Source organism: Myodes glareolus, chromosome 13 (assembly GCF_982192425.1).
Source record: "Myodes glareolus chromosome 13, mMyoGla1.1, whole genome shotgun sequence".
NCBI classification, from domain to species: Eukaryota; Metazoa; Chordata; class Mammalia; order Rodentia; family Cricetidae; genus Myodes; species Myodes glareolus.
In genome coordinates, this window is record NC_142038.1 from 3,023,136 (window position 1) to 3,043,890 (window position 20,755).

At 36.7% G+C, this 20,755-nt stretch overlaps 1 protein-coding gene across 2 annotated transcripts in view; it reads right to left on the bottom strand.

The window, feature by feature from the left end:
• Neto1 (neuropilin and tolloid like 1) overlaps window positions 1-20,755 on the bottom strand; it is a 122,925-nt gene that overhangs the window by 17,552 nt on the left and 84,618 nt on the right. For both annotated transcript variants that reach the window (XM_048419442.3, XM_048419441.3), the window contains exon 7: window positions 19,146-19,374. In XM_048419442.3, the coding sequence (XP_048275399.1) occupies window positions 19,146-19,374 (229 nt within the window). The remainder of the gene's footprint in view (window positions 1-19,145; window positions 19,375-20,755) is intronic.

Sequence of the window (20,755 nt, forward strand, 5' to 3'; positions counted from 1 at the left end):
CACTATTATTAGAATGGATTAAATGGTGCCTCACTTGTTAATGGCAAAGTAAGCATTATTTTTTGTGAGAACTCCACCTTTACAAAGTAACAATGCTTATTGGACTATCTTGAAAGCAAAATTTCTGGTTATCTTTATATCTTTAATACATTGTCACAATTTAAGATATTACATTTCAATTCTAGAAAAAGAACAGCAAAAATAGAACTTATACATATTAAATACCAAGACAAATTTAAATTTTTAGCATATATGCACTCAAATAAGAGTATAGCTTTAAAAAGAGACCATAGATTACATGTACACAATTACTTCTGATATTCTGTTTTTATACTTTAACAAGACCGTGAAAATAATATTTATTTTCCGTTATAAAATTATAACAACAGATATTCAAATATTCTAGATCCATCTCTAAAAGACAATAATGGCTAATCTAGAAAAAATATCTGGTCTTTGTTTTTCACCTACTATACATACACACACACACACACACACACACACACACACACACACACACACACACACATATATATATAACTCAAAGTGTTGAGATCCTGTGCAGTTGGGGATTGCTAGAAATGATAATGTTGTCTTTATTATAATAAAAAATTTCAAAATTTTTAGAAAAACAAATAATATATCTAGACTGTGAATTATTTATAGGTACTTTCAAGGCAGTTTAAATTTTATTCACTGAATATTCTTCTAACTACTTCAAAAGAAATGATGTAGAAACAAAATTCACAGGTTTTTCACTGAAGAAGAGGAAGAAATGCCCTCTGAGCTACAGATCCCTTATGTCCATTTTATAGGTCCTGAGGCTCCGTGTCAAATAGAAGCTGAAGAGTCAGAAAAGTTTTATTGTCAAGAATTTACAAACCTTTGTTTACTTTAAATAATTCCATTTATCTTTAAAATGAAAAGTAATGTTTAAAAATTTAAGAGTTATGTCTGTAATGGTAAAACCTCATTATAGTGGCTACATTCTTAACTTTTAAGTAAATACAGGTTAGTATGTAAGCATATCTCTGTGGATGCAATTTCTAAAATAATGAGTTCATTATATAAACAAACCGTGGATAAATGTACAGGAAATATTTAAGTCAAAGCGTGAGTTATTCCTAGGTTTTTTCTAAAAGTTATTTCTAGTACTTGCAGAAATTATACTGTATTTATCTCTTTTTCAGAAAATTTCAATATTTTTATATTCCTATATATCCACGTTGTTTGTGAAAACACAGGAATTTCCAAAAAGGGTATAAAATATTCATCAAAAAAGTCAATTTTCAAATCTTTCTTTTTGTACTAGAAAAATGACAGTTTTCATAGATTATCCATACATCTGTACAACTAAAAGTAATGGACATAAAATGTATTTTAGGACAATTGTATGCTGGTATCTTGTCTGTATTTGCAACTGTTTATTTTATCCACAAGGTGGCAGGCTTCTACCACACTTCACTGAAACTTTGTCGGAGCCATTAACTACCCTAGTGATACAGCATCCTATACCTGAGGACTGACTGCAGGGAAGTAAAGGAACTGGGAGCCGAGGTCTGCAGTGACACTGGTATGCAGTGTTAGGAAAGACAGAGTGAAAGACAGACATGCACTACAAGCATGATACTGTTTACTTATTCTAAAATCCATATTTTATAAAATAAAAGATCTAAACAGATTGTCTGGCTCCCAAGTTCATAAACAGTTTCAGTTCTACAATTAAGATGTTTTAGAGTTTTAACTGTTGCTTTAATGCTGAAGTCCATAAAGTGCTCAGTCATACTGTCAGTCTTTTCTTTCTTCAAATAAACAAAAGTTAGTATCAATTTAAATATTAAATCAAATGTGGAATAGAACATATCATTCTGGGAAGCTAATATTTCAACTAGCTGCCTTTCAGAGGTAACGAATCTACCATGGATAGATTAAGTCAGTCACACAATCCTCGTATGGCACTGAGAAACAAAAAGAGTGAACAGTGTGCTTGCAAACATGGGCTTACGACCACAAATCTGACTGTGAGCTTCAGCATTGGTCTCTCCTCATGTTCCCCTTCCTTTTTGTTCCCCACAAATGATCTTAAAAGGGATTCAACCTTCTCTCACTCCAGAGCTCACAGGACATGGTGTCACACACATCAGACACTTGCACATCCTACTCCTGGCACAACACACCCTTCTGCTTTGTCCTGTCCTTTGTCTTTAAATCACAGAACTTTCTACAGACACAGTGAAGAAAAGGAGAGGGGGAGGGAGAAGAGGAGGACATTTAAATCTCCTCTTCTTTTTTCATGGGTTAAATGATTAAGAGTCTTGATGATAATGACTTATTAAAACTTTCCTTAGAGATTAGGGCTTATTAATCTTTCTAATGTTCAAGATGATTTAGATTCTCTTTGATTATTGTTTTGGATGAAAAATTAAGAAAAGTTCCTCACTGTTATAAACATATCTATGTGATTTATATCTTTTTTTTGGTAGACAGATACAGTGATTTCAAATCACACACAAAGGCTTACATAATAGAAAACTCAATTGATTTTATTCAATACTCATCATGATCAATTTTGTTAAGAGGATTTCCTATGCTCTGCCAGCCCCCCACATCAATTTCTAGAAATATCTAGAAATATTTCTAGAAATATCTTCGGTTAGTTTTTTCAGGCCTTTTTTAGGTGGCTCCCCCTTTTCCCTCTATGTCCTTTTTATCCAGGCTTATTGTTCACAGGTACCCCACCAATTTTTACTGAGCTTGAGCTTAAACCATTGACTCAGGACTCCCACTGGGCTCTGAAAATTGTCTGAGAAACTGCCTTGCTCTGAGCATTCCAATTCCCTTACAGATTCTCTACTTGGAATTCTAATTACCATGCTGACTGAATGTGGCTGAGTGAAGTCCTGGAAAGGGACGTTCATGTTCATCCCTCTGCTCCTAGCTCCTCTTCATTCCCTTATTTTTCTCTTCCATTTTATCCTTGGCTAATTGATTTGTATTTTCTTATAGCACAAGTGGTTGAGTTCGTAATGACATAGACATTCAAATACATACCATACTGTGACTGTGCCCACCTTTTAATCCTTCCTTGTCCCCCAACCATATTCTTGGTATTCTCCTATAAAATCCAGAGGCTTAGTAAAACATATTTTGTAAAATTATATTTCAATAAATTTAGAAATATAAGGAATGAATAAATTTCTGGACACATGTGATCTTCTAAAATTAAATCAAGAAGATATAAACAAATTAGACAGATCAACTAATAAAGCCGATTAGTGACTGGATTGAATGGATTGACTACTAAATTCAACTTGGCTCTTTACAAAAGAGCTAACACAAATTCGTCAGCGTAGTCCATTAAATAGAAATGGAAAGAATATTATCAAACACATTTTTGTAAAGCCAGTATTAACCCAATATCTAAACTAGATAAAGATGCACATGCACACATACATTCACACGAGAGAGAGAGAGAGAGAGAGAGAGAGAGAGAGAGAGAGAGAGAGATAACATCCCTGAGGGAGAGGATGAAAGAAAAAGAAAAATACTTGCTAAAAGAATTCAACAACATATCAAAAATGAAACACTGTGGACAACATGACTTCATTCCCGGATGCAAGGATGGATTAGTATATACGATTCAGTAAATGTAATATACCTCAAAGCATACTCAAAGAAACAAATTACTTGGTCATTTTCATTGGTGTAGACAGGCCTTTGACAGGGCTCTGCATCCCTTCATGATGAAAGTTCTGAAGAAGTTAGAAATAGAAGGAATGTCTCTCAACATAATAAAGGCTGAATACGCCAAAGCTAGAGAACTGAAAACAGACCCCTAACATGAGGAATGAGAAGGACACTCTGTCCACTTACATCTTATTCATTGTAGGGCTTGTAATATTAGCCAAAGCAATAAGAGAAGGGGGAGGAACAGTGCACACAGGAAAAGGAAGCAGTTATTCCTATTTGCATGCTGCATGACTCTATACTTAATCCTATACTTGACACATCCCTAACACTTCACCAGAAAACTCTTAGAAATGTTTTTATTTCATTCGAAAGGAGATCAGCCAAATGCTGTTTATTCAAACTTAGGAAAAACCTTAAATGCCTAGCTGCTGCACAATGAAATTGCCCCCCAGACAGGTGGGAAATTACCATGACCAAGGTGGAGTAAACAATGACCCTATAGCTAACCACCAGGGGGGTCGAGGGAGCACAGGAACAAAGAGGATGTTTTGCTGGCGGGCCAGAAACTGTCCTCAAGATGAAACCCTGGAGCGGGGATAAACCCATGGGCACTACAGGTCCCTCTTTTATATAAATTATATAAATAGGCCTATCTTAAGTGGCATTGGATGTCAAGCAACACCCCTTACCATCATGGGAAATCTTCTAGGTCAAAACACATATCCTGTCTAAGGTTGGGGCAGCCTCCCAAAAACCTTTCCCATCATTGGCTCACTAGTCACCCATCACCGGGTTCAGCCAGATTCACCCTGAAAGTTCCTCCGAGGCAATAGCTGAGAGGACTTGCCAAGTGGCAACATTGACCTGAGCTGACCTGTGGCTCTGCCACCATGAAAACATGAAGATGATGCTCCAGCACATATAAGCACTCCTTAAGGAGGCTGTGTCTGCTCAATCCTTAATAAGTCTGTCGGCAAATTGGAGCCCTATAGGTAAGATCTCAGCGCTGGTGGGAGGAAACCTGTTATGCTAACAGTTTAGTATGGGTACCTGAGTGTCTGGTGCATGCTGTGGATTTTCCTGTCCAGAAACCTGAAGACAGGACAGAACCAAGAGAGCAAATAGACACTGGCTTCTCAACTGAAGAGTTGCTGGGATCCTGAGGAGCTAGCTGTGGTGGTCTGAGTGCCAAGGATTGTTCGTCTACCTATCAACCCATCCCATGATATTGGCGGCCATTGCTGTGGTTGCCAGAGCAGCTATGGCTGCTGAATTTACCATTAGTCAGTCAGTTGCTTCTGCTAGCACAATGGATACCTAGTGGAGCAGATTGCAAATGCCTTGGCCACTCAAATTGAGCTAAATTTACGAATGAATATTGCAGTTAATTTTGCTATTGGTTTTGGTTTCAGACCACTGCTAGGTTACACAGTAATAGATTTATTGCTGTTGTTCATGGACCCTGGAATGCACAATTTACAAATGGGCTCTCGAAATGGTTTTTAAAAATTCTGGAAAATAGCAAGATATGATCATATTGGCAGCATTTCTATTATGTCATTAACGCTCATTCTGAGAAAAGACTAGGGCAATGACCCCACTCAAAATAGCTTTAAAAGCAATTCCCATCTTTATTTTTCTGGAATTTTCTCCTTCAACCATCCAGTCTAAACCCTCTGTGGTGATTTGAGTCACTCTTGTACCCATACCCATCTGCAAGCTGCCCTAATGTGTGTTTGCTTTGTTTGCATTGTGTGCGTGTGTGTCGGAGTGTGCACTCTTGTCCCTGCAGCCATGCATACAGGCAAATGCAGAGGGAAAGAGGATGGTAGGTGGCTTCGTTTGCTCCTTTCCATTTCTCTGTCTGAATGCCAAGCTCCTACTGCAATCTGCATTGCTCTCAGCATGCTCCAGACTCCTGAAAACAGCAGGTCTACATGGAGTTGATGGACACAACCACAGGGATCTTGTCATTGGAAGTCTGATTACATTTCCTCTGCTAGAAAAGTCTAGATTAACTCCCAACTCCCCTCGCCATTTAATATGCCTGATTATTCATTCTCGGCGTCCCTATTAACTAGTTCCTCCAGAACCCAGATACCCCAGCACTCTCCTGTGACACCTGCTCCATCCTCCCCACCACTGGAGCCCTGCTGGTTTCACTGAATATTCCATAGATCTTATGTTGGCCTCCTCCAACGAACTTTGTTAATGCCCTCTTTGAACACCTCCAGATCAGAAGCTAAGGCACCAGGCACTACTTTTGTTTGTGTTGTTGTGTGTGTGTTGTTGTTGTTGTTGTTGTGTGTGTGTATTTTAGTGCACTGTCCAGGCTATCTGGGCAGACAGCTGTGATGACAGATATGTACATCTACACTTTTCTTTTTCATGAGTCCTGGGGATGTGAAATTAGGTTCTCTTGATTTCATAGTCAGCTCCTACCCACTAGGCCACCTTCTTAGGCACCACTACTACTTTCTGCTTACTGGATATGTGCTCCTTTGCAGACCACATAGAGTATAAATTCCTCAAGCAATGCAGTGTTTATGAGATGCCAGCTTCTCACTGAAGTGTGACAATGATTTTCATTTCTAATGAATTTCACTTTTTTCAGCGTTAGTGATGAGGTTCAACAACACGAGTTCATCAAAAAGAGCAGCTATAAACCATAATAAAGTGTTGAGTTTTAGATATCAAAACCAAATTTAAAATGTATTGCTTAATACAGTCATTTGACATGCTGGTGTTATAATCATTGAGCAGGAATAGCAACAGTTATAAAATATGGCTGTTCAGGAAGGAGTTAGCAACTAGCAGCATTGGCTGAGCGGCAATGAGGACCAGAGGTAACAGCCCAGCATCCGTTTAATATGCTGCCTGTAGGGATGTGACACATGCTTTTGACCTTCATGCTAGTCCAGGAGTGTCCACCCTCAAACGCGCATGAGCATATGCTCATGTCTACACCCATGCATACAACCAAGTCTTTAAATAATTATAAACACATTAAACCATCAATATTGCTGTCACAATTTCTCCTTCAAATACAATTTTTCTGCTATCATATTTTAAACTAAAAATGGCCCTTAGATTTTTTAGTTGAGAATAAATGACATTTTAATGAAAAAATGTTTACCAAATTAATTCCAGATATAGATTTGTGCTCTTTCTCTATCATCTTTCTATTGGTTTTGACAAAGATCAATGTTTTCAAAACTCTCTGTTCTGACATGATTGGTCACAAAAGCGTTCAGTTTTAGAAAATAAATATATTTCTAAATCTATGTACTATATGAAATTCTGCTTACAAATTTCAAAATATCACACAATTATTAGATCTTCCTGAAAAACTTGTGATAAAAATTTAACATCCCACCGTTGAAGACTGTAATATGGAATGAAAGTTATGACCCCATATACACATTTTCTTCCACAAGTGCAGAGAATTTCATTCCTCCCTTGTGATGTGAATCACATCACAAGACCCCTAATTCAGCTTCCACTCCAAGGAATTATTGTCCACTTTTATGCCATCATTACATCTGCTTTGACTCAGCTGCATGATGATTTATTCATTGTGGGCAATTAGACATCAAAATTATAATGAGGAGGATGTTGGAAGGCTTTGCACTGGAGTTATTATTAGGCCCTGCACATTTGGTTCAGAGTTTGGTTTGTGACTGATTTATGCGTGTCTGCAGCCTCTGGTTAGTTTAGACACATTGTTCTGACAAAGGTACAATATTTGGCTTTGCTTCTGAACATTCCAAGTTCCAATAGAAGAACCTACAGTAAACACAGGTTTGTGCCAAGTCTGAAGAGGCCGAGCGTCTTGGAGCTTTGTGACTGGTCTACTGCAGATGCTGACAGTTCAAGATAACAATCTCCTACCCCCATGTAGCACACAGATGGCATTCATTCTCATGACAAATATAAACTACAATGACTGTGAAATCAAAATCAAAGCAATTGATTATTGATGTGAAGTTTTAGAAACAATAACGAAGTCTCCAATTACAGATTACATATAATATATTATACATATGTTTTATATATATATTATATATATATAATATATATATATGATTACCAGAGAGCCTAAAATCCTGCGTGACTGCTGGTGTGAGTCTCAGACCTAGGCTCTTGTGAACCCACACTTTCCCAAAGTCTACGTTACTCTAGAATGTGAAAAGTGAGATCCTCAATGAATAAAAGTTGAAGGTAAGTTTATTTCAATAAAAATAGTTGCTTTTTCCTGAAAAACTGAAAGTAGTCATTAATGTATATTATTAGTCTATATACCTGTGCATTTAGAACCTTCTGGTGCTGCAGGCCAAAGGACTACATCAGTATTAAGAGTCTGTTGCAAATAATTTTCAAATATTACAGTTTATGGCACAGTTGAACCCATGCAAAGATTTGAGTGGAAAAGAAGGGGAGGATGGAAGAAAATATGGAAGGAGAGAGGGTTGATTATTCACGTATTATGTAATTTTATATAATTTCCTTTGCTTCCCTGGAGGAGGAAGCATGTTCAAACCTTTCACCTACTCTCCAGTATTGATTCCTTTCCCTGGAAAGAGCACTATGCACCAGCCTAGTCATTCCTTATAACAAAGTGGTAGGTTTAACTGGCTCATATTGTAATATGATATTAAATATTCATCGTCCTATTACACCTTATGTTGAAACAATAATCCCCTTGTAAATAGCTGACTGGAGACTTTCTTTTCTGAAACTGTCTGTCATTAATTTTTAAATTATAAACACGAATCCATTTGTCAGAATTTTACCCATACAAAGATGCTTAATTGCTCTTTGCAATAGTCAGATTACTTCATCTGAAACATAGTTTCTTTATACAGAAAAATAATACACGGTCATAATTTATAAAAATGGGAATGTGTTTAGATATACCACAATTAGTTAACATTGGACACAACAGTCTTCACATCAACTTACTATTGCTTTCATAGTTTGAGCAAAGAATTCCTCAGTTACACAAAAATCAAAAGAGAAAGACATCAACTGTGGTAAGATAAATAGCAACATCCTACCAAGTTACATCCCTAGCTCACCAAAAATAATAATTAAACTATCAATTTTGAGAGACTAGGGGATTTCAGAGATGGGGGTTATCTTAATTTAAGGTTTTATTGCTGTGGTAAACACCAGTACCAGAAGCAACATAGAAACAATTCATGTGTCTTCCATGTCCCTGTTGCAATTGATCACAGATAAGTCAGGGCAGGAACTTAAGGCAGGAGCCTGGAGCCAAGAGCCAAGGCAGACCCTTGGAGGAGCACTGCACTGCACACTTGCTCCCCAGGTCTTGCTCAACTTGCTTCTTTATTCTGCTGAGGGCCTCCTCAGGGGTGGCAGCAAGCTCACACTGAACTTGACCTCATCAAACTTAATTAAGAAACACCCCACTCCCCAACTTGCCTACAGACTACCTGATAGAATCAATTCAGCAATTAAGGTTCCTTTTCTCCAGATAACACTGGCTTGCCTCAAGTTGACCAAAGAGGGAGACAGAGAAAAAGAGAGAGGAGGGGGGGGGAGGGGGGAAGGAAGGAAGGAAGGAAGGAAGGAAGGAAGGAAGGAAGGAAGGAAGGAAGGAAGGAAGGAAGGAAGAAGGAAAACATAAAACAAACAAACAAAACCCCACTAACTAGGTCAGGGACACTGTAAGAACAAGGATTTAGCAATTGGAACTTTTCACACGAAGTCAGTCATTAGCTGAGTGTCCATTGGGAGGTAAGTGGTGAGGAAATTCCACTGTGCAGAATTCATAACTATACCTAAGGCATAGGGTAGCAATGTAATAACTTCAGTTGTGGCACAGTTAGAGTCATATTGATTGATATTGTAAAGAAATAATAATTATTCTACCATAGAAACTATGTGAGTAATCTCTTTTTTTAAAATAAAATTGATCCCTTCAGAGGTCCTAATTTTAGCTTTTAATGATTTACTAGATCAATATACATTCCATGTAGAAAAGGCAAAAATTCTAAAATTATTAGTAAAAACTGAATTCTATTATCTTCAACATATATGTACTAGATATATAATAGAAATATCATGTTAAACATTTGTCCACTGTATTTACAAAAATATGTGTATAGTGTAGATTCCTTTTGTTAACGGCTCTATTTTAGTAACCTATGTTCAACATAGGTTGATACAATTCTCAACTTTACTATTTTCTTAATAAAGATCATGTGCATTCCCAGAACCATTCAATTATCCAACTTTAAAAATAATCACATATGGGCTAGCAATGGTGGTACAAGCCATTAATCTCAGACTTGGGAGACAGAAATAAGGCGGATGTCTGTGAGTTTGAGATCAGCTTGGTCTACATAGACTTTCAGGCCAACAAGAACTCATTTTAAAACAAACAAGCAAACAAGAAATGCCTCACATTATATTATCTGTTTAATTTTATTTTGATATTATATTTTGTTTTTATTATGCATATGGGTGTGCATATATGCACATGTAAATGCAGATGCCTGTGGTATTTGTGGTAGGCATAGGACTTCTTGGGTCTTGGTGGTTCACAAAGCTGTGATCCTCTTGGCATGGGTATTGGGAACTGACCTTGAATGCTCTGCCATAGTAGTATGCGTTCTTAACCACTGAATCATATTTCCAACTCCAGTCTTCATTGTTTTAAACATAAGATTTGCTAATGCATAAATCTAGCTAATATTAAAAGGTATTTTAAAATGTAGTGGTACATGTTTTGATATGTTGTATTGGTTTGTCCCTCATAAAACATGTTTTCCCAAAAGAAATACAAAAGTTTTCACCTCAGTTTGCTTAGTTTAGGGCTTCTATTGCTGTGAAGAGACACTATGAGCATGGCAACTCTTTTAAAGGGAAACTTTTAATTGAGGTGGCTCACTTACAGTTTATGGGTTCACAGCAAGAGGTTGAAAAGAAGCAGGGGACCCTTTATCCCAGCCATCTGGCTAGCTTACACCGAAAATAATCACACAGAAACTGTATTCATTAAAACACTACTTAGCCCATTAGCTCTAGTTTTTTATTGGCTAATTTTTACATCTTTATTTAACCCATTTTTATTAATCTGTGTATCACCACACAACAGTGGCTTACCAGCAAAGATTCAGCATGTCTGAGTCTGGTGGCTCCATGGCATCTCTCTGACTCTGCCTTCTTCCTCCCAGCATTCTGTTTAATTGTCCATGCCTACCTAAGTTTTGCCCTATCAAGAACAAGGCAGTTTCTTTATTCATTAACCAATACAAACAACGCATAGAAAGAAGGACCTCCTACACCAGCAAGACAAGGCAGAGAGCAGGCAGACATGGTGCTATCATTGTAGCTGAGACTCCTACATCTCTCAGTCAACAGGAAGAGGTCTGAGTGTCTCACTGAGGAAAGCTTGGGCAACGAGACCTCAAAGCCTGCCCCCACAGTGACACACTTCCTCCAACAAGGTAGCAACTCCTATTAATGCCACTCCCTTTAAGGGCTACTTTCTTTCCAACCACCACACTTTGCTTTCTCTAAACAGTGTTCTTCATTTTCTAAACCAGTCTGATGAATGAAAACCATAAGTCATGACTGAATGCACACCTTTCTGTTGCTGCTATATATAGACTCATTTCCCACCTAGAAGGATGTGTACTACTTTATGATTAACTATTTCTTTATTTTTTTACCTTTTCTAATAATAGTCATCATCCTTTTCTTACTGCATTCTTAAATTCTTATTTTTCATGGGGTTAAAAACAAGGATTTATCTTGTTCGTTGTGCACCCATTCATTGCATTGTTCACCCATTCGTTGCATTTCACCTATAAAAGTTTATCATCAATGCAACTATTAAGCATCATATATTTAAATATCATAATTTTTATTACCTACATATGCTTTGTGTCTACGTTGGAAAGATTTGCCAAAATATGACATAAATTCAGCAATTTTTAGCATATTTTATGTACTGTTGATATTTAAATCTTTGCCATCTGGTATTTATGTTTCTGTATGACATATATGGTAAATATTTCCTACATTAATAAAGTGCTTTTAATCTACTTTAAGCACAGCAATTTATAATGGTGTGATATTGAAATCTACCTCACTAACACATCAATTTATACTTTAGAATAATCATACTTATGACATGTCTTTTTTTAACAGCACACATATTTAATTGTTGAAACAGATTAAATATAGTCACTCTGGGTCTCAGTAATGACCCCACGTCTGTCATAGTGCCTAACATCATCTTTCAGGGATAATATGTTATTACTGAATAAATATCATGATACTTGCTCTACTCTAGGTTATATGCACATATCTAAAGTTTTGGATCTCAGAACTACAGATAAGAGAGTGTATACAAAGTTCATCTTTGGGGGTTGTATCACCCCATTCAATATAATCTTTTCTAAGTCCTTCCATTTACCAGCAAATTTTATTTCATTTTGGTTTACAGCTCAATAGTACATATATATCATGTACATATACCACATTGTCATTAGCCATTAATCAGTTGAAAGATTACTTGCAGTGTGCAATAGTGGCACTTATGCTTTGGGGGGCAACCAAGAACTCTCTAACTAGAAGGGAATTAAAGTGTGATTCTGTAAGTCTAGGCTGCTACCCATGAATTAGCCGCCCATAGACCGTGGAAAAAAAAACCTACTACTGCCATTTTCTTGAGCCAGTATAATTTACACCTACAATCTATATGTTTATCCTCATATCCACAGATAAGTGTAGTTTCCACTCCTCATCAATGAAGCATATTTTTGCAGCAGATGGATACTACAGTTGTTCAAAATGCAGAGAACGAATGGCTGTAAGTTTCGTGGCCTCAGTAAATAAGTCTACAGCACAACTCCTACATCTCAGGTTCAGGAAATGTCACAGTAAAAATTTAAGAGCCAGAGGACTAGAATATCTGCTGTGAAAATAAAGATGCCCATAAAACCTCAATTATGTGGTTGGGTTGCTAAAGTAAGACATGTACAATGACAACACTAATTAATAAATCATCAAAAATCTTTAAACATCAGGCAGCTATTTTCACATAATCTCTGTGAGTTAGATATCAAGCACATGATCACCACACATGCCTTAATGTAGGCATCAGTTGTAACTATGATCTTCAACTTTGTGCCAGAAGTTCTCTTCCAAGATTGTTAGACTGTGTGGAGCTCAGTTTCTTGGAATTGTCTGACTAATTTCCCTGTTTGCTGGTGGCCAAAACCTCTTTGAAATCCAGTGTCTGGTGCTCTAAGAAGCATCCAGTTTACACATGGCTCCTCTAGTGGCACCTGTATAACTGGATTATGTCCCATTGTCACAGAATTTCTTGATTTTTTTCAGGTTTTCCAAATAGCCTTCTCTTTTTATCTCCTTATAACTATTTGATTAAGGAAACATATTCTCATGGAAATTTTGTCATAAAATACAAACTCAGCACCATTCACAACAGAAGCTAGTTGTGGGTTCTGCTATATTGTGGGTGTCCTATATGTAAATGCTGCTATACCTTGAGTATCCTATCTATAGCTACTGCTCTGTTGTAGGCATTATATCTGTAAGAGCTGCTGCACTGTGGGAACTCTATCTGTAAGTGTAGTTGTATTGTGGGCATTGTATCTTTAGGTGCTTCTGTATCATATCATGGGTATTATGAATTGAGTACATACTATGAGATTTTTTATGTCATCTAAGAATGGATCTTTACATATGTTTTGAAATTCAATGCAAAGGATATTCAGTATAATTTTATCAAAAATAAAACTATTACTTTGACTTGTCTTATAAGCTGGCATGGAACCACATGAACTGTGTTATTTGAGCAAACTGTTGTAAATAATTTACATATAATCTTAAAGTGTCCAATATTTAAAAATATCTTTAACTTGCTTATCTATTTACAACACACATTTCTTTCTCACAAATCAAGTACTGATAATGTGCAAAAGCAGTCCATGGGCAAAGAACAGTAAATAGCTATCTAGAAGTGAGAATTGTCCTGGCTTATGGGATGCATCCATTCCCATTACTGAAATCATGCACAAACCCAGAGCAAGGATGGCTCTGAAAAGGCAATAGGTGACTCACCCTGAGCAGGTGCAATACACCAGGGTCCCCAGGTTTCCCACATTAACATTATGTTAATGTTAAATAAGTACTTCTGCCATGATTTGTTATGAATAAATATAGTCAAGTTAAATACTAAATATAATCTTTTTAATTGGATGATTCCTCAAGATAGTCAGTTACTATGGAAAGAGATATAAGCATACTAAACTTATATCTTAGAAAAACTTTGATATAAGTCAGTGAGATAAAACTCAATTTATCATTAATTGTTCTATTTAAGAATGACCCAGAATTATTTTCCACGATAGTATAGATGTACTTTTTCTTACGTTCTAATTCCAGAACATGGAGGAAACTATACAGTGTTTGTTCTGGGTGTGCTATTCTTAACAAAGTGCTTAGCTATCACAAATAGCAGCACTTGCAACAATTCTGTGACATCTCTGGTCAGAGTGAGAACAGCTGAAGAAGTGAGTATTCCTTCTGCCACATGAAAGCTCGCGACAGAGGGTGAGTTCACAGCCTTCACTGTAGGGAAATCCTTTCTATTTCTGGGATCTTGGGTCTCTTGTGGGAAATAATAATATTTCTGTGATAGAGAAGGTCATGTAAGACTGACTTTGTAATAATTTGTTTGCAATATCTGCCGATGTGGCAAGGAACCCATGTCCCCATGATAAACTCATTCCCCCCTTTCCTGCAATTAATTCAGATGAGAAAAACATTTGATAATCTAAACATGTATATATTGGTATTTATCAGTAGCCATATTGGTGGATAACACTGGTAGATCCTGTAGACTGTGGTCATTTTAATTTTACTTTTGTCTAATAGTTATATGAGGGTAGGATGCTATGCGCTCTGATTTTAACACATGAATGTGCTCTTCAGCCAGAATTTGCACATAATGGGGCCAAAGTATCAATTACATTTGAAAATCATGTAGAGTTTCTTTGAACTGAACCTGTTACTCATCCAGTTTCATCACCTTTGTCATCATTATCCTTTTCAGAAAAGGAGTTGTCTAACCTGGAATGTCTCAAAGGCAGCAAAGGAACATTATGTTAGGAACAGATGTTCAGTCCTTGCCTCAATTCAATTAGCATGTTACCAAGAAGAGGGTACCATGCAGGGAAGAATGATTAACCTCTCTGGACATTTATCTGGTTTTGAACTTAAAACATGAGAAGACATGCGATAGATGATTTCTGAACCCTGCTTTGGTAACGCATTTTACTTTCCTGTATGACTCAATCGTAGTCCATCTGGGAACCTTAAAAAAAAATCTACCTTCTTCTAGGTGGTCTATTATCAACAGAAGTGCATTTCTCAGAGTTTTCGATGTGAGGATTTCAGGTATCAAGGCACCAGCAAAGTTGTCTTGTGAGGACTCGGTTTCTCCATTTTGAGTCCCCACTCTGGTCATGTCAGAGAGAGAGCTCAGATTTCCCAGCACTTTCACATGGGAGGACTAAAATGTCCACAATTGCCTTGCAAAGTCCCCATTTCTTCACCCTATTATTCTGGAGATGATTGTCTCAATATATGGACTTTAAATATCTTTGCTGTCAGGTACACATTTGTTTAATCATATAATTACATTATGTGTTTTGTCATTAACAAAAACTAATCTGTATACCCATAGATGTTGTTTTAACATTATTTGTCTACTCATACTGGAGTCTAATTTCTATGGCAAGTTATTTAGAAGATGAACATTAATTTATTTGGTCTGGGTCTTAGGAAGTGAGTCTCTGCGAGGTGATGTAGATTAATTAATCGTCAGTCATTGACTGACTAATCGTCAGTCTATCTTTGACTCCAGGAAGCCCCATATAAAGCAGGAGAGACAGTACACACATAGAAACTCACACACTTAATCACACATAATGTTCACATACATGACTGTTTGCACACTCTCACACTGGTCTATTCTGCTCTCCGCTGTGTGATTCACTTTGACATTTTTAGACACTGTCAACAATTCATCCATTACCAGAACAGGCATACAGTCTGCACTTCCATTACTCTACATTTGCCTCTTTATGACATATGCAGTTTACATTTATTGTATTATTAGCAACCGACAACAGAATAATACCCTATAAACAAAAGCAACTATAGTCATCCCTGCCATTCACAGTGCATTTCCAGGTTTGTTTCAAAACTTAGGTGGCATAAAGTCATGGTAAATTAAAAACCTGAAGCTTCTTTAGTGAGTCATCTTGATGCATATCTAAGAACCCCCCAAAATGATTCTAAACCACTTAATTCAAATAGAAGCCCACTTTTTATTTTCTTATAGTTTCTACACCTTATCTACTAGAGCAGGATTCCAATAAATAAATCAGTATACACAGTCCATGAAATAATGACTTCCCCCTTCAGTATCCAAATACAATTCTTAATGACAATCATGAAGGAAGGAAAGCAAAGCACCATGATAAAAATATTTAGAAATATTAATATTTTCTCTAATTTTAAAATATTTTATGTAAATAGTCTTTTCTTTCTTTTTATGATGTTATAATAAAAGACAACCTCTATTGGGTAACTTGCAGTAACCCACTACTTTTGCACAGTTCTAGAATCTGCGAAGTCCAAGAATGACATACCAGCATGGTAGGTGGATGGTGATAATCAGCTGAGAGGGGAAACACCACACTGGGTGCTCACAGGTGGGGAGAATGGGAAGAATCACTCCCTGAGAATGCTTTCTGTGAAGCCCAAACCCATTAATGATTGTTTGTCTTTGAAATCTAATCAATTTACAAGACTCTCATTTCCTAAAGGCTTCATATTGTATATTATATTTTTTAACGTGTGGAATTTGAAGGATTTATAGAAATCACTAGACTTCCATTTCACAAACTGACCATGTATTGTGCAACAACAGAGATTATTCAATATAACAGGCAAGGAATTCCAGATTGCACATTAAGGCTTTAGTCAAAGCTTATGTGGAGAAACTGTTATTATAACACCCCTCATTCCAAGGCAAGCAAACATTCTCTTCTTTGGAAGAACTTAGTGGGTTGGGTGGACCTTACTTCAATGTTGAAGGAGCATCTTTTATCCTACGGGTTGTTAATTGATACAGTTATTCACTAAGTGACTTTAATAGTTCATACAGTCACAGGCACTGAAAGGCTTTATTTTCTCTCAAGTATACTTTTGTGGTAGGCACATAGCATGACATAATCTACAATTCTTACATGCATGCAGATTCATAGATACCCATAGAATTCAATAATCAGTTTTAGAGGTAAAAGGGACCTTAGCTGTTAGTTGAAAGTTCCTGCTATCCCACATATTGTCAAGGTTTCCAATGGATTATTTTACCCATAAAAATACCAAAGTGTAAACTATGTAATTTTCATTTCGATCACATGCACCTGATATCTTTGTATGATTATTGTGAAGTCCTTTCATTATACAGCTAACATGTTTCCCACATAAAATGAAGTTACTGGCTCATATTGCACTTGAGTAAAGTCTTAATTTGTAGAGGATATTTTAAATTTGGCAATATATTTTTCATTTATCTATATTAAATTTTACAGTGCAGCAGATAAAAATTGCAGATATTTTCATGATATGTAAGAGATTCCACAGGAGTTTGCCACCCCATTATTGGGGATCTCAGTGAGTTATGATCCCAAATTTAAAAGAATATTCAGAAAGTTCCTCAGACTGGAGGCCAGGTAGATGGCTGAGCACCTAAAAATGTGTTTGCTATACATGCCTAATGATCTGCTTGATCTCTGAAAGGAAAGAATCACCTCGACAATGTTGTCCTCTGACTGCCACATATGTGTTCTGGGACACCACCACACATATTACAGAGACCTTAACAGTAACTGAAAATATAAAACCATCAATTAACAGCACAGTTAATTCTAGCACATCAATATTATTGTGAAGGTTACCTGAACATTTCTTTCTGTAGTGAGACTACTTACTAATCATTTCTTAGCATTTTACAAGAGAAAAATATATCATCATTGACTAGGTGCAACAGTTCCGTCATCCATATATTCTTCAAAATATCATGTTACATACAGCAAATGCATAACATTACTATAAATAAAATATAGTAAACAAAATAACTAATATGATAGATATCATCCAAACTATATTCCACAAGACGTATAAATTGCTATTAACACTTTTAAAAATCAGACTCTGGAAGGAGCACTGTCCTAAATGTTGCTGACACAAGTCCCAAAAATCACACTAAAATTTTCTTCATATCCTAGTCTAGAAAATATGAGATTATTTTTCAAATATCCCACAGTGAAATAAAGATCCAAGACCTCTAACATTTCAGTCAGTCACTGAGAAGTTAGAGACTCCACTGTGTATAAACAACCCACAGCTGGGCACAGTGTCTAAGTCAAAGTCCATGGTACGATTTAGAAAGATCAAGTGACCTTCCAGGATTCTGGTGATACAGAATACACCAGCTGCATGATTAGAGAGGAATTTAAAGTCAAAAGTATTTGTGTGTTTTATAAAATAGTTATCTAAAACTTTTAACAATTCTGAACCTAAAAATCTGGGCACCCGGTGCTGTTTACAACAAGAGATGTCTGAGAAGACTCTGAACTCTTTTTCTCTCTTTTCTACTCAAACAAGAGGCACAGCTTCAAAATATGAGCCTTTTCCCATTTAAAACTGAATTTCTTGGCATTTTTCTTTCATTTGTTCTATTTGTGAACCATAAAATAGCCTGAGTTTCCAAAGAGTGTCCTAATATTTCTGTTCATACAGCTCATTATTCATTAAACTGTAGTTTTCAAAATTAAAAAATAAACACATATTTTGCAGTAACTTTAAATATTAAGTCACTTAAACATCGTCTGATTTTTTTCCCCTAATTCTCTGTCTTCCCAAGCACTCCTCTCTTCCCTTTAACTGTAGCTCTGCAGTAGTGAGCCTGTCCAGATTAAATGAGACTGCACCAGAAGCTTACTAAAGCCAACATATCAAACATTTTATGGCGTTTTGAGAAGACGATATTTAAACTGAAACTTCATCAGAAACTGCAGCATCGCCTCCATATTCTTGGAAAGAGCTAAACCGAAGACAAACAAAATCCATCATTTCCCAGAGGAAGAGCGTGCACTCGTTTAAGCGAGGCTATGATGCATATACGGAAATAAACACTCAGAATGGGACATGTAGCTCCCGCTGCATCAAAATGAGGGGAAAGGAACCTCACTGGTTTTAGCCACTTATTAGGAAACCACCTGCTGTGCCCAAGCTGCATGAAGAAAACCCTATTATCAGCAAAGGAGCCACGCAGCCTGGGACACTTCTGAAGGACAAGCAGTCAAGTAAAGGAGCCTTACGTTCTTGAAAGGAGGTGAAGAGCATCTGAAACCTGCTGTTGCGGCTGCCCTCGTCCGCCCACATGCGGATCACCCCCAGGCCTGTGCGCAGCATCACGTCGTTAGCCACGGTGCTGCAGAACTTGGCCTTCAAGTCCTCCACCGAGCTGCTTCCATCATACACTGCCACGAAGTTCCTTTTGCACTCATTTGAATTCTGCATCTCATAGTCCAAGAAACGTAAGTAAATCTGTGAAACAAAGACAAAACAATATGTTCCTTTCACAAATTCAGAGCAAAGCTAGGATCTCCTTTCTTTCCAGCCTCACAAGACAGCCTTGATTGCAATCAGCCCCATTATTTCCCCTTGTGGGCCACAGGCAAACAAACTCATGCAAAGCAAATTTTCTTTAATATTTCTTTTCAAGTCTTAGTATGCTATTTAAAAAAAAAACTTAAATGCACCATTTCCTTAGTTAAGAATATATATAATTTTTTTGCCCAGATGATCCTGATGTCATCTCGTTAAGTATCAGAAATCAGATAGCCGGCCCTCATGCTACAAGATATTAGCTTTCAAAACTTATACACTATTTAGCTTTACATATGGAAGTACTTTAAATATTTCTTTATGTATTCTTGTTCAAGCACCCTTCTTGTTTTGTTTTGAAAATTTTTATATAAAGAACAATTTACATAAAAAACAGTGAAAGACAGCTTTTGATTTCAGCCTGTGTAAATCACAAGTATTCAGCTTTGTGGTGGAGCATACCAAAACATTTTAAAACACTAGTCTAGCTATTTTCATCCTGCTTAAAATCAGGGCACTTAACTAAATCTACACAAATAAAAGTTAAATTAGCATTTAAGGAATACAATGTACATTGACACCAATTCATACGTCACCATTAAATGCTCCCAACAGTTTTGCGAATCATATGTGGATGTACTAAGATGTGACAAGTCAAGAGGATAATTAACAAGTGAGACATGAGGCCTCTGGTCCCGCTGTCCACACTCTTCTTCAAAGATGTACTGTGTCTAATGCACTGGTTCATGGTGAAGAGACGTTATCTGACTCTTCCAAGCATATTCAGAACCACAAGTGATTGGTTCCAGTGGGAATCAGACTACAAAACATGTTTGTTTTTTAATACACCCACTCAGCAATATCCACAGTTTATATCTCATGGCCACAATTTAAGTAACAGTAAGTTAGGAATGAAGCTCTCACAAGGTGTGGTAAATCATGACAGCAATATTGAATGTGAAACTAAGCATTATATACACTAAAAGTAAGTGAACCAAATTAGTGAAAGTGCAATAAGAATGATACATGAATAAAACTGACCTCTTATGAACACACAAGTTATTACAAACATATTATTGTCATTGAATGCTATTAGGAAATAGACATTGGACCCTGTAGACTCTCTTACAAATCAGTTGTATGCCTTGTCTCTTCAAACAAGATATTTTAGCAAACTCCTAAACAATCTATGTGTCTGTCAGGTTCAGTCTCTGCATGTCTTCCAAGTCTCAACCCAGGCAAACATAACACTTTTGAGTAGGAAGTCAGTGATCCCACCCCTCTGCCCCAAGTCCTCACTTGAGGGGCAGTACAACCACTG